At 35.0% G+C, this 25,604-nt stretch overlaps 1 protein-coding gene across 2 annotated transcripts in view; it reads right to left on the bottom strand.

Moving 5' to 3' along the window:
• The window catches only part of LOC149793699 (protein sel-1 homolog 3-like), a 111,586-nt gene that overhangs the window by 74,215 nt on the left and 11,767 nt on the right, over positions 1 to 25,604 (bottom strand). For both annotated transcript variants that reach the window (XM_089967694.1, XM_089967695.1), the window contains exons 4-5: positions 20,502 to 20,632; positions 15,836 to 15,951 (exon numbers count right to left, since the gene is read on the bottom strand). In XM_089967694.1, the coding sequence (XP_089823820.1) occupies positions 15,836 to 15,951; positions 20,502 to 20,632 (247 nt within the window). The remainder of the gene's footprint in view (positions 1 to 15,835; positions 15,952 to 20,501; positions 20,633 to 25,604) is intronic.

Here is a 25,604-nt window from a genome sequence, read left to right as displayed (position 1 = left end):
TATTATTTTAATAGGTGGAAATGATGCCAGTGATGGAAGGTCACTAAATCAAAAGTGAACAGATTTTGAAAGTTTACTGTATGCTGCTAGGAATTGCAGCCCAGATACAAGTAAAATAATGATATCAGGACTACATCCTTGTGTGGACACCAGGGTGAAAGAAATCAATGATCTGATAATTGACCTATGTGAAGACTTCAACCTTCAGTACATTCCACAATTCACATCTTTCTTAATACAGAATCAGGATGTCAACCTAAGCCTCTACCACAAAGACAAAATTCATTTAAGTAGAAAAGGAACCTCTCAACTACTGAGAAATATTAACATGTATATAATGCCCCCATTATAATGAAGAGTACTGTCTCTACTGTGGAGAAACTGGTCATGTGACACAGGTATACCAACATGGCAAACAGATTGAGTGCTTCCGATGCCATAAATCTGGACACAAACAAAGACTCTGTCAATCAATGTATTATATATACTAGGAAGCTGGCAAAGAGAAGAATGTCAGTGCTTCATTGATAAACAAATCGAAATGTACACATTGAGATTCTTGATTCTAACTATTCAGTGGACACTATTGTAAATGCAAATGTTAACGGATTTTCAGAGTCTGTATGTGACTTTGAGGATGCAAAGATATATGAACATTTAAATATGGACATAAGATGTCAGAATGATAAAAATAGTATGGAGGCAATCTCAGTGAGTACCCCACTGCATGATGACATACATATAATTGATATGAAATTATATACAAAAGGTTTCAACATAGGTCACTTAAATGTACAAGGTATAGTGGGAAAAATGAACCAGATTAATTTAGTTAATGTTGATTTCCAAGGAAAATAATATGCATGTTTTAGGACTCACTGAAACCAAATTAAATGCTAACTACAATGCTAATCTAGTTCACTGTCAAGGCTACAATAAACCATTATGCATGGACAGAGAGACAGCAGGGGGAGGTCTTGTTGTATACATTAGGTAAGATTGTAAATGCAGAAAGGTGAGTTGACTTTGAATCACATGAAATTGAGATTATCTGGGTGGAAATTTTTCAAAATAATGTAAAATCATTCCTAGTTGGTTTCATGTATAGGCCACCTTCCTCCAAAGCAATTTGGAATGATAACTTTTTAAAACAAATGGAAAATGTTCTTGCACAGGAGAAAGAAACATATACTTAACAATATAAAAAAGGTCCTTCTCAATCCTAAAATATTAGGAACAACTGGATGGAATTTATTGAATCAATAGGACTATTCCAGCTGGCAAATGAGCCCACAAGAGTAACACAAAAATCAAGCACTCTTATTTATCACATTTGTACCAACCTACCAGACAATTTGGCTTGTGTTAATGTATCGAATCTTGGTCTTAGTGACCACTATCCTACTTATTTGACATGAAAAGTTAAACTCAAGAGAAATAAGAAAAATACACACAAAACTATCACTTACAGAATATTCAAAATTTTTAATGAGGAACAATTTCTCAGTGATCTACATAAAGTTCCATATTTGATCCAAAATTTGGATGACATAGATGAAGCTCTGAGGGTGTGGACTGACTTACTTATGGATGTAGTCTCTAAGCATGCACCACTGAAAGTACATTGAGTAAAGAACTAAATCCAACCTAATTGGCTTACTACTGAAATCCTAGATGCTATGAAAACACAAGACCAAATCAAGGCTATGAGATACCATGCACAATATAAAGTATGGAGAAATAAAATAAGAAGTATGATTAAAACAGCTATAAAAAACTTTACTATCAGTGCTTGAAAACAAAAAGAGCAACACAACCTCCATTGGAAAGTCTTCAATGAACTCATTGGAGGAACACACAAAGATCAGACAAATAAAATTCACTCACTTCTGGTAAATGACACCATTAGTCACTGATGACACTGACATTGCAAATGTTTTCAATGATTTTTCACCAACATTACCACACAGTTAAAAGAACCAGTGATAGGAAACAACTTTAATAAACTGAAAAAGTTCTGCAGCAGCAAAATATCTAAGGAGGTATGTTTCTCTATCCCACGAGTATATAAAAAGTTTGTGAAAATAATGTCTCAGTGAACTTCATACCAACAAAGCTACAGGACAATGATCAGATTGGTCCATGACTCATTAAATCTTCTGCCTCTGCTATTGCAGAATTAGCATAACATTCAAAATCAATTTAATTACTGCAACCTCATCTGTCCCTAAAATATGGAAAACTTAACTCCTATTCACAAATCAGGTTCTAGGATGATGCTGATAACTAACGACTAATCTCATTACTACCAAACTTGTCAAAATTGATTGAAAAAGATGGCATTACTCAATCATGTCATATTTAACCAATACTTGCTGTTACACCCTTATCAATCAGGCTTTAGACAGAAACATTCCTGTGAGACTGTCTTGATCTCCCTAACTGATAAATGGCTACAATCGCTTGACCAAGGTAGAATAATATGATCTGTGGAAAATGTTCTTGCACAGGAGAAAGAAACATATACTTAACAATATAAAAAAGGTCCTTCTCAATACTCAAATATTAGGAACAACTGGATGGAATTGCTATTTCACCCTATGAAAACTATGAAAACAAAGTCATATGGACAGCGCTCTTTTGCATACCAAGGCCCAGCAACGTGGAATGAATTGCCCACTGAACTTAGACACAAAGACACAGTGATCACATTCAAGAGGGCTCTCAAAACTCACTTATTTCGACTGCAAGAACAAACTTAAAGACCTAATAATGTTTCCTATCTGAAATATTCTCAGCATGTTTTTTATTTTTTAATGTTTATCTATTTTCATGGTGTTTGTTTTTGTAATAATATTATTATATGTTTTTTATCTTATAGTTGTTGTCTAATGTTGCAAAGCGCTAAGTTCAGTGGGCAATTCATTCCATGTTGCTGGGCCCTGGTATGCAAAAGAACACTGTCCATATGACTTTGTTTTCATGGCGGGAATAATGAGTATACGATTGTTGGAAGAGGAGCGTTAGTATCTTGCTGGAGTGTACACATGGGTGTGGTCAGATAGGTATGTTGGACTAGAGTCCGACAGTGAAATGTAGCACAGAGAACAAATTTTGTGCTTGATTCTGGATCGAATGGATAGCCAGTGTAGGGTACAGAGCAGCGGGGAGGTGTGCTCTGATCGTGGTACTCTAAGTATGATCCGAGCAGCTGTGTTTTGAACTTTTTGAAGTTTCTGGAGCAGATATTGAGATGAACCAGACAGAACTGAGTTACAATAGTCCAGTCTTGAAAGTACTAATGAACACACAAGTGTTTTAGTGGCATCAACTGAAAGATATTTTCGAACTGAGCTGATATATAAAGGACATCTGATCTTTAAGGGCAATTTTTTAAAACTGTTTTCCTTTGCTGATTGTTATTCAACATATTCAAGCTCTACTGAATGAAAATGTTTCATCTGGGTCAAAACTTTGTCGTCCTTTGAGGACCGTTATAACACTTCTGTATATTACATATGAAAGTTATGAAACAATTCAAACAATATTCATTTTTGTAAGTAAAAGTGAAAAGACAGAAAGTATAAAATGTGATGACATTATTAATTAACTCTGTTTATATGAAGCCATTGATGCAGGCAAGAAAACAAATATAAGATTCTATTTCTCAATGTTTTCATGATGACATAGTGTTATCTTGCTTCAAAATTGATGGACAACTGCAGAAAACTTGAACACTGTGATCTTGCTTCACAATGATGGATTACTGCAGTATAATAACATAGTGTGATGCTGCTCCATAGACTACTGCAGTAACGTGACATACTGTAATCTTGCTTCAAAGACTGATGGCTAACTAAAGTAGTGTAAAACACTGATATCTTGCTTCATATACAGTTATAATGTGACAAACTGTAATATTGTTATGTGTTACAGCAGTATTGTGAAATACTTCATGTTATGATGGATTACTTGCTGAAGTATGAAACAGTGTGGTCATGTTAGATTACTGCAGTAATGTGCCATAATGTGCTCTTGCTGCATATACTGATTGATTACTGCAGCAGTAGTGTGAAATAGTGTGATCATACTTCAGATAACAGTGGATTGCTGCAGTAGTGTGAGTCATACTGTCATCTTGATTCATATACTAATGGATTACTGCATTAGTGTGACAATCTGATCTTCTTGCATATACTGATGGATTATTTGATGTAGTGTGAAACAGTGTGGTCATACTTCAGATAACAGCGGATTACTGCAGTAGTGTGACATTCCATTATATTGCTTCATATATTCATGGATTACTGCAGTAGTGTGACATACCGTTATCTTGCTTCATATACTAATGGATTACTGCATCAGTGTGTCAATCTGATCTTCTTGCATATACTGATGGATTACTGCAGCAGTTCATACAATGACAGTAAGTATGGCAGTGTGAAGTGTTGTTAAATGCAAAAAGCTCATGCACAACATCATGACATCACAGCAGGGCTCAAAATTAGCAGTAGTCTGATAGCCCGAGGCTAACAGATTTCCTGTCAGACTAGTAACATTCATAATGTTAATAGTCCGATGGGCTAGTAAGTTTTCGGTTATCAATAGTTAGCATTTGTTTACACTATTCCCTAATAAAGACTTGACTTAGCAGATGTTCTGTAGAATCAAAGCACTGGCCATTATAAACAGTCATAAAATATTAGCATGAGAAGATGAAGTTAATTTATGCTTCGGAAAGGTGCATTTCTATAACAAGAATCCATCCAATTTTGTGCATTTCACTTAACAGCGCAAATTATGGTCCAGTCATTAACAACAGAAGTTTGGTAATTGATCCTAAATAATCTGATAACGATTTAAATGAAAAAATGACGTGGTATCACACTTTATTCACTTGACCACAGTCACAAACTATTAAGTAGTATACCACACAAAAGAACATGACAAAAACTATTCAAAGAAATTAGTTTTCAAGTTTTTTTGTTTAAGGTTCTTTCTTTTTTTTGCTCGCTACCCAAACACTCCAACAGTCACAAACACTCAGCCTACTCCTGGAAACTACTAAGTTTACATTTCCATTGAAATAATTAAAAGAATTATATCAATTTATTATGATTATGTTATTGACACATCCTTTCCATACAGCTACTTGTTCTATGATGATAAGAATAGTTTTTATATTTTTCCCTTACAAGAATGAACAAATAATTGAATACACGTGGAGATATCCAAGCAGAATGTTGTACATTTGTTGGGAATTAAAATCTCTCAGCATGGGCATCTAAGATTTGAAAATTTTCTGCCTTATTATTAATTTCAACAATACACTGAGGTTCGATTAATTAGGAACAATTACCAAACTTACGACTTGTGATACCGTAATTGGAGCTGTTAAATACAACGTGCCGAGTATCAGATGGCTTCATTTGATGGGAACACACCTTTTCCAAGCTTAAACTAACACTATCTGCTGATGCTAATATTTTATAACTGTTTACAAAAGCCACTGCTTTGATCATGAAGAACATCTGCTGAAGTTAAGTCTTTGTTAGGCAGAGGTCATTTTAATTGTGGGAGGGGGCAAAGACACATGTTTTGAAATGTGTTTCTTGCTCTGACTTTCTTATGTAAAGGACACTGTGTCATTCCTTTTCTTGCTTTAAATAATTCACATCAGCTATACTATAACATCTTGTATTTTAAAACAAGGCATAATTCCCTCCTAATAAGACAGGTAAAATGTAGCATTTGATAAAAGGTGTTCAGCCACCAGAAAAAAAGCAAAAGTTGAATGAGAATGATGAGGAATAATTCTTTTGATAGGGAAAAGCATAATGGAAAATTTCAGAAGAAATGGACAAAAGACAGGGAATGGCAGAATTATGACAAAGAAAGGACCGTTATGTGGTGTAACTGGTGTATGCAATTCACAAAAACAAACACACAGAAAACATCCAGTTTTGTTGCGGGTTGTTCGAACTTTAAAACTGAATCAGTAATAAAGATTTGGCAGGACTAGTAAATTTCTCAATATACTAGTCCTTCTGGCTACAAAGAAATCTGTGTTAAATTCGAGCCCTGCACAATTTCATATTTTATAATATCATGGTGTATGCATAATCTCCTTGCATATCATGACCAATCATGTTCAACTGTACATTACCAACACTTTTCACAAGCTTCTGGAATACCAGTAGTCTATACCATACTAAAACTTTCACTAGAGATTCAGTGAAGATATGGCACAAATGGATTCAGGCATGCCATTATTTCTAGTACATATTAAGCAACCTGATTTCATACTGCATTACAAGTCCAGCATCCATACAAGCAAGTGTGGCCTAATTAGGAAGGTACCACAAGTTTAACAAGGACCACCATAAACAAAAACAAAAAAAAAACATTGTAGAAATTTGGGTTGATTGTGATGGCAAACTTGCAAGGTGATTGTGATGGCAAACTTGCAAGGTGACTGATGGCAAACTTTCAAGGTGATTGTGATGGCAAACTTGCAAGGGGATTGTGGTGGCAAACTTGCAAGGTGACTGTGATTGCAAACTTGCAAGGTGATTGTGATGGCAAATTTGCAAGTTTATTGTGATAGCAAACATGCAAGGTGAGTGTGATGGCAAACTTGCCAAGGTGATTGTGAAAGCAAACTTGCCAGGTGATCATGATGGCAAACTGGCAAGGGGACTGACAGCAAACTTGCAAGATGATTGTGATGGCAAACTTGCAAGGTGATTTTGATGGCAAACTTGCAAGGTGATTGTGATGGCTAACTTGCAAGGTGACTATGAAGGCAAGCTTGCAAGGGGACTGTGATGGCAAGCTTGCAAGGTGATTGTGATGGCAAACTTGCAAGGGGACTGTGATGGCAAACTTGCAAGGTGATTGTGATGGCAAACTTGCAAGGTGATTGTGATGGCAAACTTGCAAGGTGATTGTGATGCAAACTTGCAAGGTGATTGTGATGGCAAACTTGCAAGGGGACTGTGATGGCAAACTTGCAAGGTGATTCTAATGGCAAACTTTCAAGGTGATTGTGATGGCAAACTTGCAAGGTGATTGTGATGGCAAGCTTGCAAAGTGATTGTGAAAGCAAACTTGCAAGGAGATTGTGATGGCAAACTTGCAAGGCAATTGTGATAGCAAATTTGCAAGGTGATTGTGATGGCAAAGTTGAAAGGTGATTGTGATGGCAAAGTTGCAAGTTGATTGTGATAGCAAACTTGCAATTTGAGGTACCTTATATCTAAGATAGTGTTCAGTTGTATAGCTATTGGAGTATTGTATCTGCAAAGTAAGACTGCCTGAAGGTCTGATTTGCATGAATTTCACAATATTTTCAATATGCCAGTCTACAAGGAATCATTTATATTTTGTATGCAGACTTTCCTAGTTTACTAGTTTTAAATAATAATAATAATTAATGTTAGGTATATCTATTTAAAAATATTAGTATCGGCAAGTAAGTAAAAAATTACTGAAACACAATTAATTTAAACTTTTTACACATGATAATATTATTAAGTTCAAATTTACACAGCATGCAAATAATCAATTTAAACTTTGTCTCATCTGCTTCAGCAAATGTGATACCATAATTTCACTCATTCCAGTCAAATTATCTGACTGGTTCAGTTCTTCTATCTAGTCATAAGTCCATACATCTTTGAGGAACAGCTATTACATCTAATACATATAAGTGTGGAATATTTACCTTGGTATAGGGTGGGTATGTTTGTGTAGATATGAATTTCTTGTGATGCTGTCATTATTTATGAGATATGGGCAACAAAAAATTATGTATATTTCCTATTATCACACACACACACACACACACACACACACACACATATATATATATATATATATATATATATATATATATATATATATATATATATATATATATATATATATATGTATCATATGTACCATGATACAACTAACCAGGTTTGAAATATATAACTGTATGTACCATGAAACAACTACAAGGTTTGAAGTATATAACTGTATATACCATGAAACAACTACAAGGTCTGAAGCATATAACTGTATGTACTATGATACAAACTCTAGGGTTGAAGTATATAACTGTATATACCATGAAACAACTACAAGGTTTGAAGCATATAACTGTATGTACTATGATACAAACTCTAGGGTTGAAGTATATAACTGTATATACCATGAAACAACTACAAGGTTTGAAGCATATAACTGTATGTACTATGATACAAACTCTAGGGCTGAAGTATATAACTGTATGTACCATGATACAACTACTAGGTTTGAAGCATATAACTGTATGCACCATGATACAACTACTAGGTTTGAAGTATATAACTGTATGCACCATGATACAACTACTAGGTTTGAAGTATATAACTGTATGCACCATGATACAACTACTAGGTTTGAAGTATAGAACTGTATGTACCATGATGCAACTACTAGGTTTGAAGTATATAACTGTATGTACCATGATGCAACTACTGGGTTTGAAGTATATAACTGTATGTACCATGATACAAACTCTAGGTTTGAAGTATATAACTGTATGCACCATGATACAACTACTAGGTTTGAAGTATATAACTGTATGCACCATGATATAACTACTAGGTTTGAAGTATATAACTGGATGTACCATGATACAAACTCTAGGTTTGAAGTATATAACTGTATGTACTATGATGCAACTACTGGGTTTGAAGTATATAACTGTATGTACCATGATGCAACTACTAGGTTTGAAGTATATAACTGTATGCACCATGATGCAACTACTAGGTTTGAAGTAAATAACTGTATGCACCATGATACAACTACTAGGTTTGAAGTATATAACTGTATGCACCATGATACAACTACTAGGTTTGAAGTATATAACTGTATGCACCATGATGCAACTACTGGGTTTGAAGTATATAACTGTATGCACCATGATACAACTACTAGGTTTGAAGTATATAACTGTATGCACCATGATACAACTACTAGGTTTGAAGTATAGAACTGTATGTACCATGATGCAACTACTAGGTTTGAAGTATATAACTGTATGTACCATGATGCAACTACTGGGTTTGAAGTATATAACTGTATGTACCATGATACAAACTCTAGGTTTGAAGTATATAACTGCACGCACCATGATACAACTACTAGGTTTGAAGCATATAACTGTATGCACCATGATACAACTACTAGGTTTGAAGTATATAACTGTATGTACCATGATGCAACTACTGGGTTTGAAGTATATAACTGTATGTACCATGATACAAACTCTAGGTTTGAAGTATATAACTGTATGTACCATGATGCAACTACTGGGTTTGAAGTATATAACTGTATGCACCATGATGCAACTACTAGGTTTGAAGTATATAACTGTATGCACCATGATACAACTACTAGGTTTGAAGTATATAACTGTATGCACCATGACAAAACTACTAGGATTGAAGTATATAACTGTATGCATCATGATGCAACTACTAGGTTTGAAGTATATAACTGTATGCACCATGATGCAACTACTAGGATTGAAGTATATAACTGCATGCACCATGATGCAACTACTAGGTTTGAAGTATATAACTGCATGCACCATGATGCAACTACTAGGTTTGAAGTATATAACTGTATGCACCATGATACAACTACAAGGTTTGAAGTATATAACTGTATGCACCATGATACAACTACTAGGTTTGAAGTATATAACTGTATGCACCATGATGCAACTACTGGGTTTGAAGTATATAACTGTATGCACCATGATACAACTACTAGGTTTGAAGTATATAACTGTATGCACCATGATACAACTACTAGGTTTGAAGTATATAACTGTATGCACCATGATACAACTACTAGGTTTGAAGCATATAACTGTATGCACCATGATACAACTACTAGGTTTGAAGCATATAACTGTATGCACCATGATACAGCTACTAGGTTTGAAGCATATAACTGTATGCACCATGATACAACTACTAGGTTTGAAGTACATAACTGTATGTACCATGATACAAACTCTAGGTTTGAAGTATATAACTGTATGCACCATGATACAACTACTAGGTTTGAAGCATATAACTGTATGCACCATGATACAACTACTAGGTTTGAAGCATATAACTGCACCATGATACAACTACTAGGTTTGAAGTATATAACTGTATGTTCCATGATACAAACACTAGGTCTCGAGCATATAACTATATGCACCATGATACAACTACTAGGTTTGATGTATATAACTGTATGTACCATGATACAAACTCTAGGTCTGAAGTATATAACTGTATGCACCATGATACAACTACTAGGTTTGAAGTATATAACTGTATGCACCATGATACAACTACTAGGTTTGAAGTATATAACTGTATGCACCATGATACAACTACTAGGTTTGAAGTATATAACTGTATGCACCATGATACAACTACTAGGTTTGAAGTATATAACTGTATGTTCCATGATACAAACTCTAGGTCTCGAGTATATAACTGTATGCACCATGATACAACTACTAGGTTTGAAGTATATAACTGTATGTACCATGATACAACTACTAGGTTTGAAGCATATAACTGTATGCACCATGATACAACTACTAGGTTTGAAGTATATAACTGTATGCACCATGATACAACTACTAGGTTTGAAGTATATAACTGTATGCACCATGATACAACTACTAGGTTTGAAGTATAGAACTGTATGTACCATGATGCAACTACTAGGTTTGAAGTATATAACTGTATGTACCATGATGCAACTACTGGGTTTGAAGTATATAACTGTATGTACCATGATACAAACTCTAGGTTTGAAGTATATAACTGTATGCACCATGATACAACTACTAGGTTTGAAGTATATAACTGTATGCACCATGATATAACTACTAGGTTTGAAGTATATAACTGGATGTACCATGATACAAACTCTAGGTTTGAAGTATATAACTGTATGTACTATGATGCAACTACTGGGTTTGAAGTATATAACTGTATGTACCATGATGCAACTACTAGGTTTGAAGTATATAACTGTATGCACCATGATGCAACTACTAGGTTTGAAGTAAATAACTGTATGCACCATGATACAACTACTAGGTTTGAAGTATATAACTGTATGCACCATGATACAACTACTAGGTTTGAAGTATATAACTGTATGCACCATGATGCAACTACTGGGTTTGAAGTATATAACTGTATGCACCATGATACAACTACTAGGTTTGAAGTATATAACTGTATGCACCATGATACAACTACTAGGTTTGAAGTATAGAACTGTATGTACCATGATGCAACTACTAGGTTTGAAGTATATAACTGTATGTACCATGATGCAACTACTGGGTTTGAAGTATATAACTGTATGTACCATGATACAAACTCTAGGTTTGAAGTATATAACTGCACGCACCATGATACAACTACTAGGTTTGAAGCATATAACTGTATGCACCATGATACAACTACTAGGTTTGAAGTATATAACTGTATGTACCATGATGCAACTACTGGGTTTGAAGTATATAACTGTATGTACCATGATACAAACTCTAGGTTTGAAGTATATAACTGTATGTACCATGATGCAACTACTGGGTTTGAAGTATATAACTGTATGCACCATGATGCAACTACTAGGTTTGAAGTATATAACTGTATGCACCATGATACAACTACTAGGTTTGAAGTATATAACTGTATGCACCATGACAAAACTACTAGGATTGAAGTATATAACTGTATGCATCATGATGCAACTACTAGGTTTGAAGTATATAACTGTATGCACCATGATGCAACTACTAGGATTGAAGTATATAACTGCATGCACCATGATGCAACTACTAGGTTTGAAGTATATAACTGCATGCACCATGATGCAACTACTAGGTTTGAAGTATATAACTGTATGCACCATGATACAACTACAAGGTTTGAAGTATATAACTGTATGCACCATGATACAACTACTAGGTTTGAAGTATATAACTGTATGCACCATGATGCAACTACTGGGTTTGAAGTATATAACTGTATGCACCATGATACAACTACTAGGTTTGAAGTATATAACTGTATGCACCATGATACAACTACTAGGTTTGAAGTATATAACTGTATGCACCATGATACAACTACTAGGTTTGAAGCATATAACTGTATGCACCATGATACAACTACTAGGTTTGAAGCATATAACTGTATGCACCATGATACAGCTACTAGGTTTGAAGCATATAACTGTATGCACCATGATACAACTACTAGGTTTGAAGTACATAACTGTATGTACCATGATACAAACTCTAGGTTTGAAGTATATAACTGTATGCACCATGATACAACTACTAGGTTTGAAGCATATAACTGTATGCACCATGATACAACTACTAGGTTTGAAGCATATAACTGCACCATGATACAACTACTAGGTTTGAAGTATATAACTGTATGTTCCATGATACAAACACTAGGTCTCGAGCATATAACTATATGCACCATGATACAACTACTAGGTTTGATGTATATAACTGTATGTACCATGATACAAACTCTAGGTCTGAAGTATATAACTGTATGCACCATGATACAACTACTAGGTTTGAAGTATATAACTGTATGCACCATGATACAACTACTAGGTTTGAAGTATATAACTGTATGCACCATGATACAACTACTAGGTTTGAAGTATATAACTGTATGCACCATGATACAACTACTAGGTTTGAAGTATATAACTGTATGTTCCATGATACAAACTCTAGGTCTCGAGTATATAACTGTATGCACCATGATACAACTACTAGGTTTGAAGTATATAACTGTATGTACCATCATACAAACTCTAGGTTTGAAGTATATAACTGTACATTATGAAATTGCTGTACTGAGAATAAATATTCACATTTCCATCACAACATCCTAATTATAAATCAACATATGCACACAAGTACAAAAAACTTAACTATAGGGAGCCCAAAGTGGCCGAAAGGTCTAAAGTGCTCACCATTACAGATCACTGCCATCTTACCTCTGCCTGCATGGGTTCGAGTCTCTGGCTCTGAGAAAGCCTGCCAGTAGCTTCCCATGGGTCAGTGGTTCTTCCTGGGATTTTCCCGGGTTCTTCCTCCATGACCTATACTGGCCACCATGTATCTTGTGCTCAAAAATGACACTAAACCCCATAACAACCGTAACTATTCTAATCAGGTGAGACACATATAACAACCATAACTATTCTTATCAGGTGAGACACATATAACAACCATAACTATTCTAATCAGGTGAGACAAATAATTCTAAGGAATTCATTGAGTTTTCAATCCTGATTAATTTGACTGTGGAGCGTTTTACTGTCATACAACCAGACACTGGAAAATGGTGGGGGGGACAGCACAGCAAAATAAACATCTTTGAAAGGATATCTGTCCTTTACACATCTTACAATGTTCTTAAAAGACCATCTGACATTTACACAATTAGCATAAATGTTCTTGCTGGGATATGGTAATATCATCTGTCATTTACACATCTGGTAATGTTCTTGCAGGGATATTAAGGCCATCTGTCATTTACATTTAGTAATGTTCTTGTTGGGATATGGTAATACCATCTGTCTTTTATACATCTTGTAATGTTCTTGTTGTGATATAGTAAGGCCATCTGTCATTTATACATCTTTTGATGTCCCTTTTGGATGTGGTAAGGCCATCTGTCATTTACACATCTAGTAATGTTCCTGTTGGGATGTGGTAAGGCCATCTGTCATTTACACATCTAGTAATGTTCTTTTTGGGATATGGTAATACCAGCTGTCATTTACACATCTTGTTATGTTCTTGTTGTAATATAGTAAGGCCATCTGTCATTTACACATTTAGTAATGTTCTTTTTGGGATATGGCAATAACAGCTGTGATGTACACATCTTGTGATGTTCTTGTTGGGGTGTGGTAAGGCCATCTGTCATTTGCACATCTAGTAATGTTCTTTTTGGGATATGGTAACACTAGCTGTGATGTACACATCTTGTGATGTTCTTGTTGGGATGTGGTAAGGCCATCTGTCATTACACATCTTGTAAAGTTCTTTTTGGGATATGGTAATACCAGCTGTCACTTATACATCTAATAATGTTCTTGTTGGTATGTGGTAGTATCTGTCATTACACATCTTGTAATGTTCTTTTGGGATATGGTAATACCAGCTCTCATTTACATATCTTGTGATGTTCTTGTTGGGTTATGGTAATACCATCTGTCATTTACACATCTAGTAATGTTCTTGTTGGGGTCTGGTAGAAGTAATAGAACATTTTTTAAAACTGTAAATTAGTACAAGAGGCCCAAGTGAACATGATTTCAATCATCTGAGTCTCTGACATATGTCAGCTTGTGAATATAAATTCATGCACATAATACAACTTTAGAGGGGAAAGTAAATCTTGAGGCACATAATTGCCTATTATTATTCTAGTTTCCTAGATCATCTATTAATATAGGATAGAGCAAACAGAAGACAACCAACGTTGTCACCTGGACCTTTCCCTGCCCCGTGGAGACTATTCCCTGATTCATAACTTTGCAACTGTTCATTGAACCAACCTTAAAGTATATGTTCTTAACTGGCATTAAAAAGGAAGTTAATCTGCCCAATCATCATGGATTCAATAGTAATGGTTACTGTTGTCATGTTCTGAAGGGTACCCATATTGTAAGTATAACAGCTACAGCTGTAATGTCTTGAAGGGTACCCATAATGTATGCAGAACAGCTATTGCTGTCAAGTCTTGAAGGGCATGCATACTGCAGATATAACAGCAATTGATGTGATGTCTTGAAGGGTACCCATACTGTAGATTTAACAGCTATTGCTGTCATGTCTTGAAAGTACCGATACTGTAGGTATAACAGCTACTGCTGTCATGTCTTGAAGGGTACCCATGCTGTAGGTATAACAGCTATTGCAGCCATCCACTCTCTTGAAGGGTTCACATATTGTAGATATAATGGCTATAGTTGTCACGTCTTAAAGTGCACCCATGTTGTAGGTATAACAGCTATTGCTGTCATCACCTGCCTTGAAGGGTACCCATACTGTAGGTATAACAACTATTGATGTAATGTCTTGAAGGGAAACCCATACTCTAGGTATAATGGCAACTGCTGTCGTGTCTTGAAGTGTACCCAAATGGTAGAGATAATGGCTATTGCTGTCTTGTCTTGAAGGGCACCCAAATTGTAGAGATAATGGCTATTGCTGTCATCACCTGTCTTGAAGGGTACCCATACTAAAGAGAGAACAAGTGTCACTCTGCATCAAATAAAATCATAGCATGTTGCTAACTACAGCCAGTATGTGTTGCAATAACTGAATGTTAAAATTATCACCAAATCTATCAACAGGTACAATCTGCATCAACAACAACAAAATCCAGTAAATCTGCATCCTTCCTAATCCGAATATTTTTCAAATAATAAAATAAAAGAAATATCAATCTGACATGGTAAAAGGTTGGGAAGAGATTATAACAAAAATAAATAGCTAATCAGAAGGTTATCCAGCTATGCACATGGCTTTCTTAGAGATACACTTAAACCAGTCTACAAAGATCACACAGCAGTTTTAAATGGACAGATGGCTTTTTTATAGCAAAGGTGAAATATATAACTTGCGAAAATGGGTTCTTAAATGTTATTCATCATGCAGGTGTCCTTTACAAGAAGGTGTCCATTAAGTCAATTTTTACTACTTATATAAATCTGTAGTACTTACTTTTCTCCCTGAGAACATTAACACAAGTCTACACCACTTGTGTAGAGGAACTTGGAAGAACGTTAGAGCTGCACTGGACTGGTTGTTCACCAAATTTACCTGCACATGGATTTTACCTAAGAAAGGACAGAAATACAGCCTCATTTGGATATTATTATAACATAAATATTACATTTAATAATAACCTGATAGACTTTATTTGTCTTCGTTAAATGCCTCATGCCATAATCCATAGTTTGTAACTCACTCTCTCTCTCATTATTCTCTGCAAAAGATGTTCATAACATCAATCTTAAGTACTTTTTCAATCAAAGAATAGTTAATGTTAGCATGTCAATGTGATAAACATAGATTAAAAATTCTAAAATAAATTTTAAATGGTTTTTACATATATCAGTCGGAACTATATGATTTCAATCCATGTATTCCTCTTTGATGAAGATAGCTGTTTAAGGAAGTCCACTTTTGCAAAATTGCCAATTACTGCACAGCTCAAAATGACATGATCATTGCATTATGATGTCATCAATATGATGTCATTTTCACCTTAGTGTATCGTGATGTTATGAACTCTGGGAGAAGGATCATTCCTTATTTCATGTGTTATGCTAGGTCACTTTTTGCCTAGGTGTACTATAATGCTATGAATTCTGGGAAATGAAGTATTTTTTAGTGAGGTATTCTGTTCCATAAATGAGTTGCTAAATACTGGAAACTTCTGCTAAATAACAAAAACTTCTGCTAAATACTGAAAACGTCTGCTAAATGCTTGAAACTTCTGCTAAATATCAAAACTTCTGCTAAATACTGGAAACTTCTGCTAAATAGGTATAACTTCTGCTAAATACTATAACCTTCTGTCAAACACTTCCTTTTTAGGTTTGAGAATTTCATACTGGTTTGCTGAGATAGCTTTTATTTCTGGAATGTGTCAAAAATGTCTTTGATGATGCAATGATTGCCATTAATTAGAGATAATGTACATTAACTTTGAATTTTTAAATTGATTCAATCCATATTAGGTTAAACTCCTTATACAGGTTAATTTCTTTGATGGAGTTTTCATTATTGTTCACAGTAAGTTCACAAGCTCTTAGAGATGTGTGTCTGTGTGTGTCTGTGTGTGTGTGTGTTATCGTTCCCTAATAGAGGAAAGGGTAACTACAAATCCCTATGACCATCTGTCCATCCATTGTATCTGAAAAGCAAACAATTTTGTGAATGTCACAAGTCCCATGGTTTTGATGGACTGTCATGAACCTTGATAAATATTAAAGTCACCTGAAGATGCACATATTAACATCTTACTTTGTTCCCACTGATTTTTACAAGTTACTGTCATTTTTGACTTGCATCTGAACGTAGCATGTGAAAATCTTGAGAATAGAGCTAGTCTCAATTTTTAGTATCTAGTACATTATGGCATGAGACTTGGGAAATGATATGCCATGAAATTTGGGAATATTATGCCATGAACCTTGGGAAATAATATGCCATGAGACTTGGTAAATGATATGCCATGAGTCTTTGTAAATGATATGCCTTGAAATTTGGGTATAGTATGCCATGAAACTTGGTAAATGATATGCAATGAGACTTGGGAAATGATATACCATGAAACTTGGGAATATTATTCCATGAACCTTGGGAAATGATATGCCATGAGACTCTGAAATATTATGCCATGAGACTTGGTAAATGATATGTCATGATACTTGGTAAATGATATGCCATGAGAATTTGGGAATATTATGCCATGTAATTTGGTAAATGATATGCCAAGAGACTCTGGAAATGATATGCCATGAAACTTATGAATATTATGCCATGAAACTTGGGAAATAATATGCCATGAGACTTGAGAAATGATATGCCATGAAACTTGGGAAATATTATGCCATGAGACTTGGTAAATGATATGCCATTAGTCTTTATAAATTATATGCCATGAGACTTGGGAAATATTATGCCATGAGACTTGGTAAATGATATGCCATGAGTCTTTGTAAATGATATGTCCTGAAATTTGGGAATAATAAATAGTATACCATGAAACTTGGTAAATGATATGACTGAGACTTGGGAAATGATATGCCATGAAACTTGGGAATATTATACCATGAACCTTGGGAAATGATATGCCATGAGACTCTGAAATATTATGCCATGAGACTTGGTAAATGATATGCCATGAGAATTTAAGAATATTATGCCATGTGATTTTGTAAATGATATGCCAAGAGACTTTGGAATGATATGCCATGAAACTTATGAATATTATGCCATGAAACTTGGGAAATAATATGCCATGAGACTTGAGAAATTATATGCCATGAAACTTGGGAAATATTATGCCATGAGACTTTGTAAATTATATGCCATGAGACTTGGCAAACAATATGCCAGGAGACTTGGGAAATATTATGCCATGAGATTTGGTAAATGATATACCATGAGAATTTGGAAATATTATGCCAGGAGACTTGGTAAATTGTATGTCATAAGACATGGTAAATGATATGCCATGATCTAGGTAAATTATATGCCATGAGACTTGGTAAATGTCATGGTCATTATCTAGAGATGTACATATTGATAAATTGCTTTACTCATGCAGTTTTTGAGAAGAGATTTATTTATGCATGTTTGGTAGGGATTTAAAGGTAATTGTTTATTCTTGAGAATATGAGCTCAGGGAGTGGTTGTCCATGTGTATTTAGGCAACAGTGCACAGTGAGTAACAAGGCCTTGGTGATGATCTGGAAGTGAAATCTGTGTTCTGTTTACATGCTGCTCTGTTGACAGTCCAGCATCTCAAAAAAGAGCAGGTCAACCTTTAACAAGATCTTCACCGTGAAGTCATCTTTGAAGGTATTTTAGATTAACATATGATTTGTATTGATTGTCACACAATGGAAAGGTCAGTACTGAGAAACAAATGTAGAGAACATATAGTAAAATTAATTGTGTTCTATGGCCATATCATTGTACTCTGCTGTTCCTATTAGATTTATTGCCCTCTGCTACCTATAACCTGAAGTAGTAATATAACAGAATCTTGTCAATACAGTTAGTTTCAGTTTTTAATGGTTTGCCATTCAATTTTGTGCATGTTAAGGTCACCATTTGAATGTGCACATATAGATGACTTACTGTCCTCCCACAATTTTTGCCCAAGATAGTTACTGCCCTTTTTGTCATGCAGCATTCTTTGCAGCTTGTCTGGAGTAATCAGTAGAACAAGCAACAATATAGACCCCAAGGTGCAATATGCTACAACAGATCAGGATATTTGTTGTTTGCAGGTTGCATGTACAGATGGTACATGCATATGACATCATTTTTTTTAATGTGACAACTCTCACAACAGTCAGTCAATTTCTGTAAAACTTAGTACATATCATGATTATAATCAGGAGATTTGTAATCAACCAATCACTTTAGTCACACTATTTTTAGAAATGTTTTACCCTTTTATTTACCACAAACTCATGTCTATTGTAAAGGGTGCAATACGAGGGGTTGTTTATGTGAACAAACTGCACACCATTCCTCAAGTTTAAACCTGTATTAGCCTGTTTAACATTACACTAATGTCCAAATCTAGTAACACGTAACTGCTGTAAAAAAAAAAAGTTTGCTGTGCTTGACTGAAAGAATTTTATTTTACCAAGAAGTCATAACCTTCTTCCTCATGTATCTTACATTTCCAAACAATGTTAACACAACCAATACACCAAAGTATCTTAACATGACCATTTTTAGATAATTGTGAGAAAGATGAATAATTGGAAGTACTACACACCCACCGGAGGAAGTGATGCATCAAACTGGTCAATCCACTATGTTTGTTTGTCTTTCTGTCTTTGTTTTTGGAATTATAAGACTACTGTGACCAAGACATCTTACCTGGTGAAGAAGGTCTGTTTTACATAGTCTCCTTGCCAGATTTAGTGGTGGATGACACTGTAAAGTCGACTGTGCATGTGTGTGTCTGTCTGTAATTGTGTATATAAATGAATAAGTTCTGAGACCATTATTACAAGTCCTGGTCATTAAGACAAGTTGTATAAAGTATGCATCCCTCTAAGCATAATGATGGATCATGTTGCACGTTCTACTTTTATTTCTGTGTCTGTCTATATATGAATGTGTTAAATATGTGCTGGACCATTATTACAAAACTTACCTTCCCTGGTAAAGAACATGGAACTATGTGAGTATGCAACACAGTCATCTGTGGCTGGGGAGGTGGGTGGATATTTGGGTGGGTGGATGGATTGATGGATGGATGGATGACTGACTATGTATGTATGCATGCATGCATACATATATGTATCTATTTATGTATATATGTATGTATTTTTGTAAAGGTGTTAATGTACCACTCCGAGCATGTGCCTTGGAGGCAGGAGGTTGCAGGTTTGAACCCCCACCAAGTCATATCAAAGGCTTATAAAAATGGTACTAACAACTGCCTTGCTTGGCACTCAGCATTAAGAGGTTAGTGTTAGGATGATGCATGATGCCCCAGTGCTAGACATCACTATAAACTGCCACACTGCAGTGATATGACTGAAAAATTGTTAAAGCTACATTAAAAATCGAAATATCACATATCACATCACTGTTAATTTAAGTTCTAGAACCTCATGACAAGACTTACCCTCACTAGTGAGGAAGAGGAGTGGTGTGAGGTAGGATCCCCTCCAAGTGTAATGATGCATGATACTGCACAGTCCACCGTTAGGGTTGGTACAGTACTCTAGTACATACAGCCATATGGACACCGTGAACCTGAATCACAGATGCAAAAAATACAAATTACCTACAGTATTTTCAACATGATAAGTGTATAAAGCCTACTTTGTATATTATTCTAAGGTTGGGTCATGGTATTCATAAACTGAAGATTGACAAAATTTTCTAAAGTTGGAATAGGCTTATCATAAAAAACTAAAACAACCTGCATATACTGTATATACTCACTTATAAGATGAGCCCAACCACAGACTACACAGACCCAGATCTGCCATAATGTGCCAGCAGATATGGGTCTATGCAGTTTGTTAGGAGTAATCAATAGAACAATCAACACCAACCCTGATCTACAGATGCACTATGCTATGACAGATCAGGATCTTTGCTGTCTGCAGTTTGACTCAACTTACAAGCGAGTATATGATTATGGTACTATTTAAAGAATTAGGATTCAAATGTACATCTGGTTCATAGGATTTACTCTCTTACAATCTTCTTCATGAAGAATGAATTCTTGAAATTGAGGGTATGTATTAATTACTTTTGGCTCTGCTTCCAATGGCATGAAAGGAGGAAGTCCAAAGATTATCATTAAAAATATCTCAGAAGGGGCTGAAAACCAAATTTTTGTCAAAGCATTCCACATTATTATTCATTAAAGGTTTCTATACATAATGTTTCATATTTGTTTCCTGCATTGAAAAAATTACTGTCTTGTAGCTGTCAGACCAGTAATTAAGTTGATTGTATATTTCATTCAGATTTCTACATTTCAGATGAAATCTCCAACACTGTCAAACATATGTTAGGCAGTTATTAACTTGGACACATATGAAAATATCAGTCGGTTAATTTCCATTTTCCGGAATTAGTTGCATACCTTATGTTCCATAATTAATGACCTCACTAAATTAACACCCCCTTCCCTATTTTAAGACCTGAAATTTTAACAGATGCAGTATAAGACCTATGGTGTTTAATACCCTTAAGATCCATGATTACAATAAAATGTTGCAGCAATCTCATTTGATCACGCTGTCACAATGCCTAAAACAATGTATAAATTGCTAAAGTCATGGACCGCTCCATGGCCTAGTGGTTAGAGCATCCGTCTCAGATGCAGGATATCGCATAGTTAAACCCCCGCCAAGTCATACCAAAGGCTTATAAAAATGGTACTAACAGCTGCCTCACTAGTCAGTTAGCATTAGGAGGTTAGTGTTAGGACTGGTCGGCCTGGTGTCAGGATAATGTGACTGGGTGGGAAATCATTGTATATGTCTACGGCATGATGCCCCAGTGCTAGACATCACTATAAACTGCGACACTACAGCCATGGTAGCGATGTGACTTAAAAATTGTCAAAGCTACATTAAAAATCTAAATCACAAACACACACCCACTAAAATCACAGGTACACATGTAGTGTTAAAAATGACACAATAGCTGTGCATCAAATTCAAAGACTTACTAGTCGGACCTACTTCAACCAGCTGTTCAGTGGGAAAATGTGTTGATCGATTGATCATTTTAACTATGCTGATATTTACAATGACTGAATTCAATGGCAGAAAAACCCATGATGTACAATCTGGTCATTATAAGAGCACACCAAAAAGACAACTTTAGCTTTCATTATTGTGCTCCAATAAATGCCCTGATCTGAACCATATAATGCCCACAGGGGCATTAATTAGAGAACTTACGGTAAATGGAATAAAATAAAAAGTGATCCTTCCAGAACCAATCATATCACACAGCTCTGTAACTGGCTTTGTCGTTATATGCAAAAGCCAAGAAGCTGGACTCAATAAACATTGTATTTACTGTAAGGGTTGTAATGCTGCTTTCTATTGATTGCAAGTAACACTCTTCTCTGATAAGCAAATCTACAGCTACAAATCTGAGAAAAATGAGACATCTTTTCTTATCAACTATAATCTGATAACAGGATACAATCATGGCTCAATTAGTGAAGCAATACCCTGATGATATGTCAGCATGTGATTAGATACATTTACTTTTTCAGTATCTGTAGCAACACTGAATCGTGAAGTTTGGAGGCATTTGCTCACTGAAGTTTGCTACATTTTATTTAACAAGACTCTGCTCTACATGGTATATCATGACACATGGTACATGCATGCAGGTCCATCACACGTACTCCCACTTGAAAAAAATACATAAAAAAACTCTGTAAAATTGCACCACTCTGCAGGAAAATTATGTTTCCTTCATATGTTTCAGCTAGTTCAGAATTCATTCATATAAATAATTATTTATTTCACTTATAAAGACCAATTTTATTTAATTTTTGCATGTTTTTTAATTTTTTCACAATCTCCACCCAGTAAAGTAAGATGCTGAGCAAACAAAATATAACTTCTAGTCTCTCAATAAATGGATTTAGGGAAAGTATTTTGTGAGTACCTCGGTAGAAATATTTTAAGTTCTAAAATCCCTGCACCATTTACAGATATATATGTGCATCATTACCAGCTGCTTTGAAATCAGCATGCACACTGTGACTTTGGAATCAAAAAGGGTGTTATAAATTCATTTGTTATTTGATTTGCAACAGTCAGAAAATGTCTCAACTGTTCAGAATGCTGAAATTAAGCAATGTAGCCATTCTAATATTATATATTCATTCATCACAATTAACCAGACCCTGAGAAACAATGTATGCATTATCCATACCAAGAAGAACAAAACTATTTCTGATTCTCAACCATCACACACACACACACACTCAGACACACATATACACACATACATGCTCAGGTTTTTCAGTCATCTTAGTAAAAACATAAAAGAGACAGGCCTTTCTTTATTGATGCCCATAATCAGTATTAACAGTAAACAGTAGTGTTTAAGGCTAAATGAAAACTATCAACTTGAGTCAGTTTATACAGCTGATGGTCACAGAAATGAATAAAAGATAAAAGGTTAGGCGGTCAGAACTACCCATGTACAGACTACTTAGCTAACTGACGATGGCAATGGTGATGTCATTTTGTGGTGAGAAAAAATAATCTGCATTCAGATTAACCCAATTTTGTGTGAAGTTATGTAAATCGAAGAGATGTGTATTGAAGAAACAGAAGTTAATATTCTTGTTGCCTTGATTTTATGAAGAGAGTTATATTCCCTTACCCCATAGTTGGTCAAGTTTCCAGTTTCCTCATATGCCAAATATTTCCTAATTAACACCCCCCCACTCAAATTAATGCCATCTCCCCTTTTGTACTTAAAAACAGAAAATTTTAAGGATTCAGGGTAAGACTTGTACTTTTTGAATACCCATCTGCTTCAAATCTATGACTACAACAAAATGCAGCCTCAACTGATCACACAATGCACATATCCATTTATACATTACTAAGTCACATTAACACATGTAGTGTTAAATATGTCGCAATAGCTGGGCGGCTTTCCAGTTTTACTTCAACCAGCTGCTAAGTGGGAAAATAGGTTGATCAATTGAACTTTCTTATTCTGCTGATATTTACAATGACTGAATTCACTGGCGAAAAGATCCCGTGACGTACATGTGGTCATTATCAAAAGAACAAGTTACATTAGCTTTAATTATTGAGCTCTAACAAAAAAGTGCCCCCATCACCGTTTAGAAAAATATATATATATGTGCAACAGTTTTGAATCCCATGTGAGATACGTACTTTAGTCTACACAGAGTCAGTATATGGGCACTGAGTTTAGATAAACAGCCAACTTTATGAAATATTATTATTATTATTATTATTATTATTATTATTATTATTATTATTGTTGTTGTTGTTGTTTTTATTATTATTATTATTATTATTATTACTATTATTATTAAATTATTATTATCATGAGTTTCTTTAAAGTGAATTTTACTACACCAGTTGGAGTAGTGCGATTAAGTTTTAATGGCAAAATTCAGGGAAGGATGAGCCACTGGCAAAGTGAGCAAAGTGAGCAAAGCCCAACATAACTACGTACTCCTGGTTAATGTAGTTTGACTTTATGAAGCTCAGCAGCAAGGGGGAGCATTTTATTCTTTGCACATACTGCAAACACCATATAAACATTTGTGATCAGTCAACCGAGTAACACCACTCAGCATCGGGACAATGCATGAATGCAGTGCTCAACTCAAAAGAAACTAACATTGCTGAAACATTTTAAATAGTGTGGTCATTTCATGTCACAATAATTCTGATGCAAAAAGATACTTTTCTTTTCTGAGAAAAATTTGACACGTTCTTCGAAGGAATGTCTGAATACCTGTACCAACCAGTCTCTGGTGAGCACAAAGATGACCGCCAAGACACTTGCATCACCTTCAAACTCCCACTGAACTACAGGAAGCAGTAATGAGAAGATCTATGTAAGACTCTATTCCACTGTCCAAAGGATTTTAAAGATGGAACTCTGGTGTATTTTTTTAAAATGAATGTCTGTGTAATGGTGATTAAGTGAGTGTCATTATATATGTGTGTGTAGTGATGATACCTGACAATGTTAAGGGATCAACCATTTAATTTTTTTTGGGAAGTGTTTGGGGTGAAGATTATTTTGGAAATGAAATTTCCACCTCCCAAATAGCTTTATAAAAATATTTCTTCCTCTGATTTGTGAAAATAACAAACTAATTAGATTAGTGAAGTTAGTTGGAGAAAAAAAATCATTATTTTGAGATGAAATAAAAAAGTATCCTTGTTTGAAAGGAAATACCACCCACCCTCAAATTTAATTCCCAATCCCAGAGTCAACCAGCTACTTATTTTCTGCTTGAAAGTATATTAAATGCTTCAAATAAAACATACTGTGCTCTTTATTCAAATATGAATTTCAATTTTCAGTCATTTATATAAGAGTAGATAATATTCTGATTTTAAAAGTTCATTGTGGGAGCGGGGGCACAAACTAGCCCACCTTGAGGCCTGTAAACACACCTTTTGAGTCAAAACAAAGTCCCCAACACTGTCTGGGAGGTTGGCATGTATGCTTATCACAG

The sequence above is a fragment of the Sinohyriopsis cumingii genome, chromosome 8, assembly GCF_028554795.1.
Source record: "Sinohyriopsis cumingii isolate HCF-2022 chromosome 8, ASM2855479v2, whole genome shotgun sequence".
Lineage (NCBI taxonomy): Eukaryota > Metazoa > Mollusca > Bivalvia > Unionida > Unionidae > Sinohyriopsis > Sinohyriopsis cumingii.
This window is presented reverse-complemented; position numbering and strand designations above follow the sequence as displayed.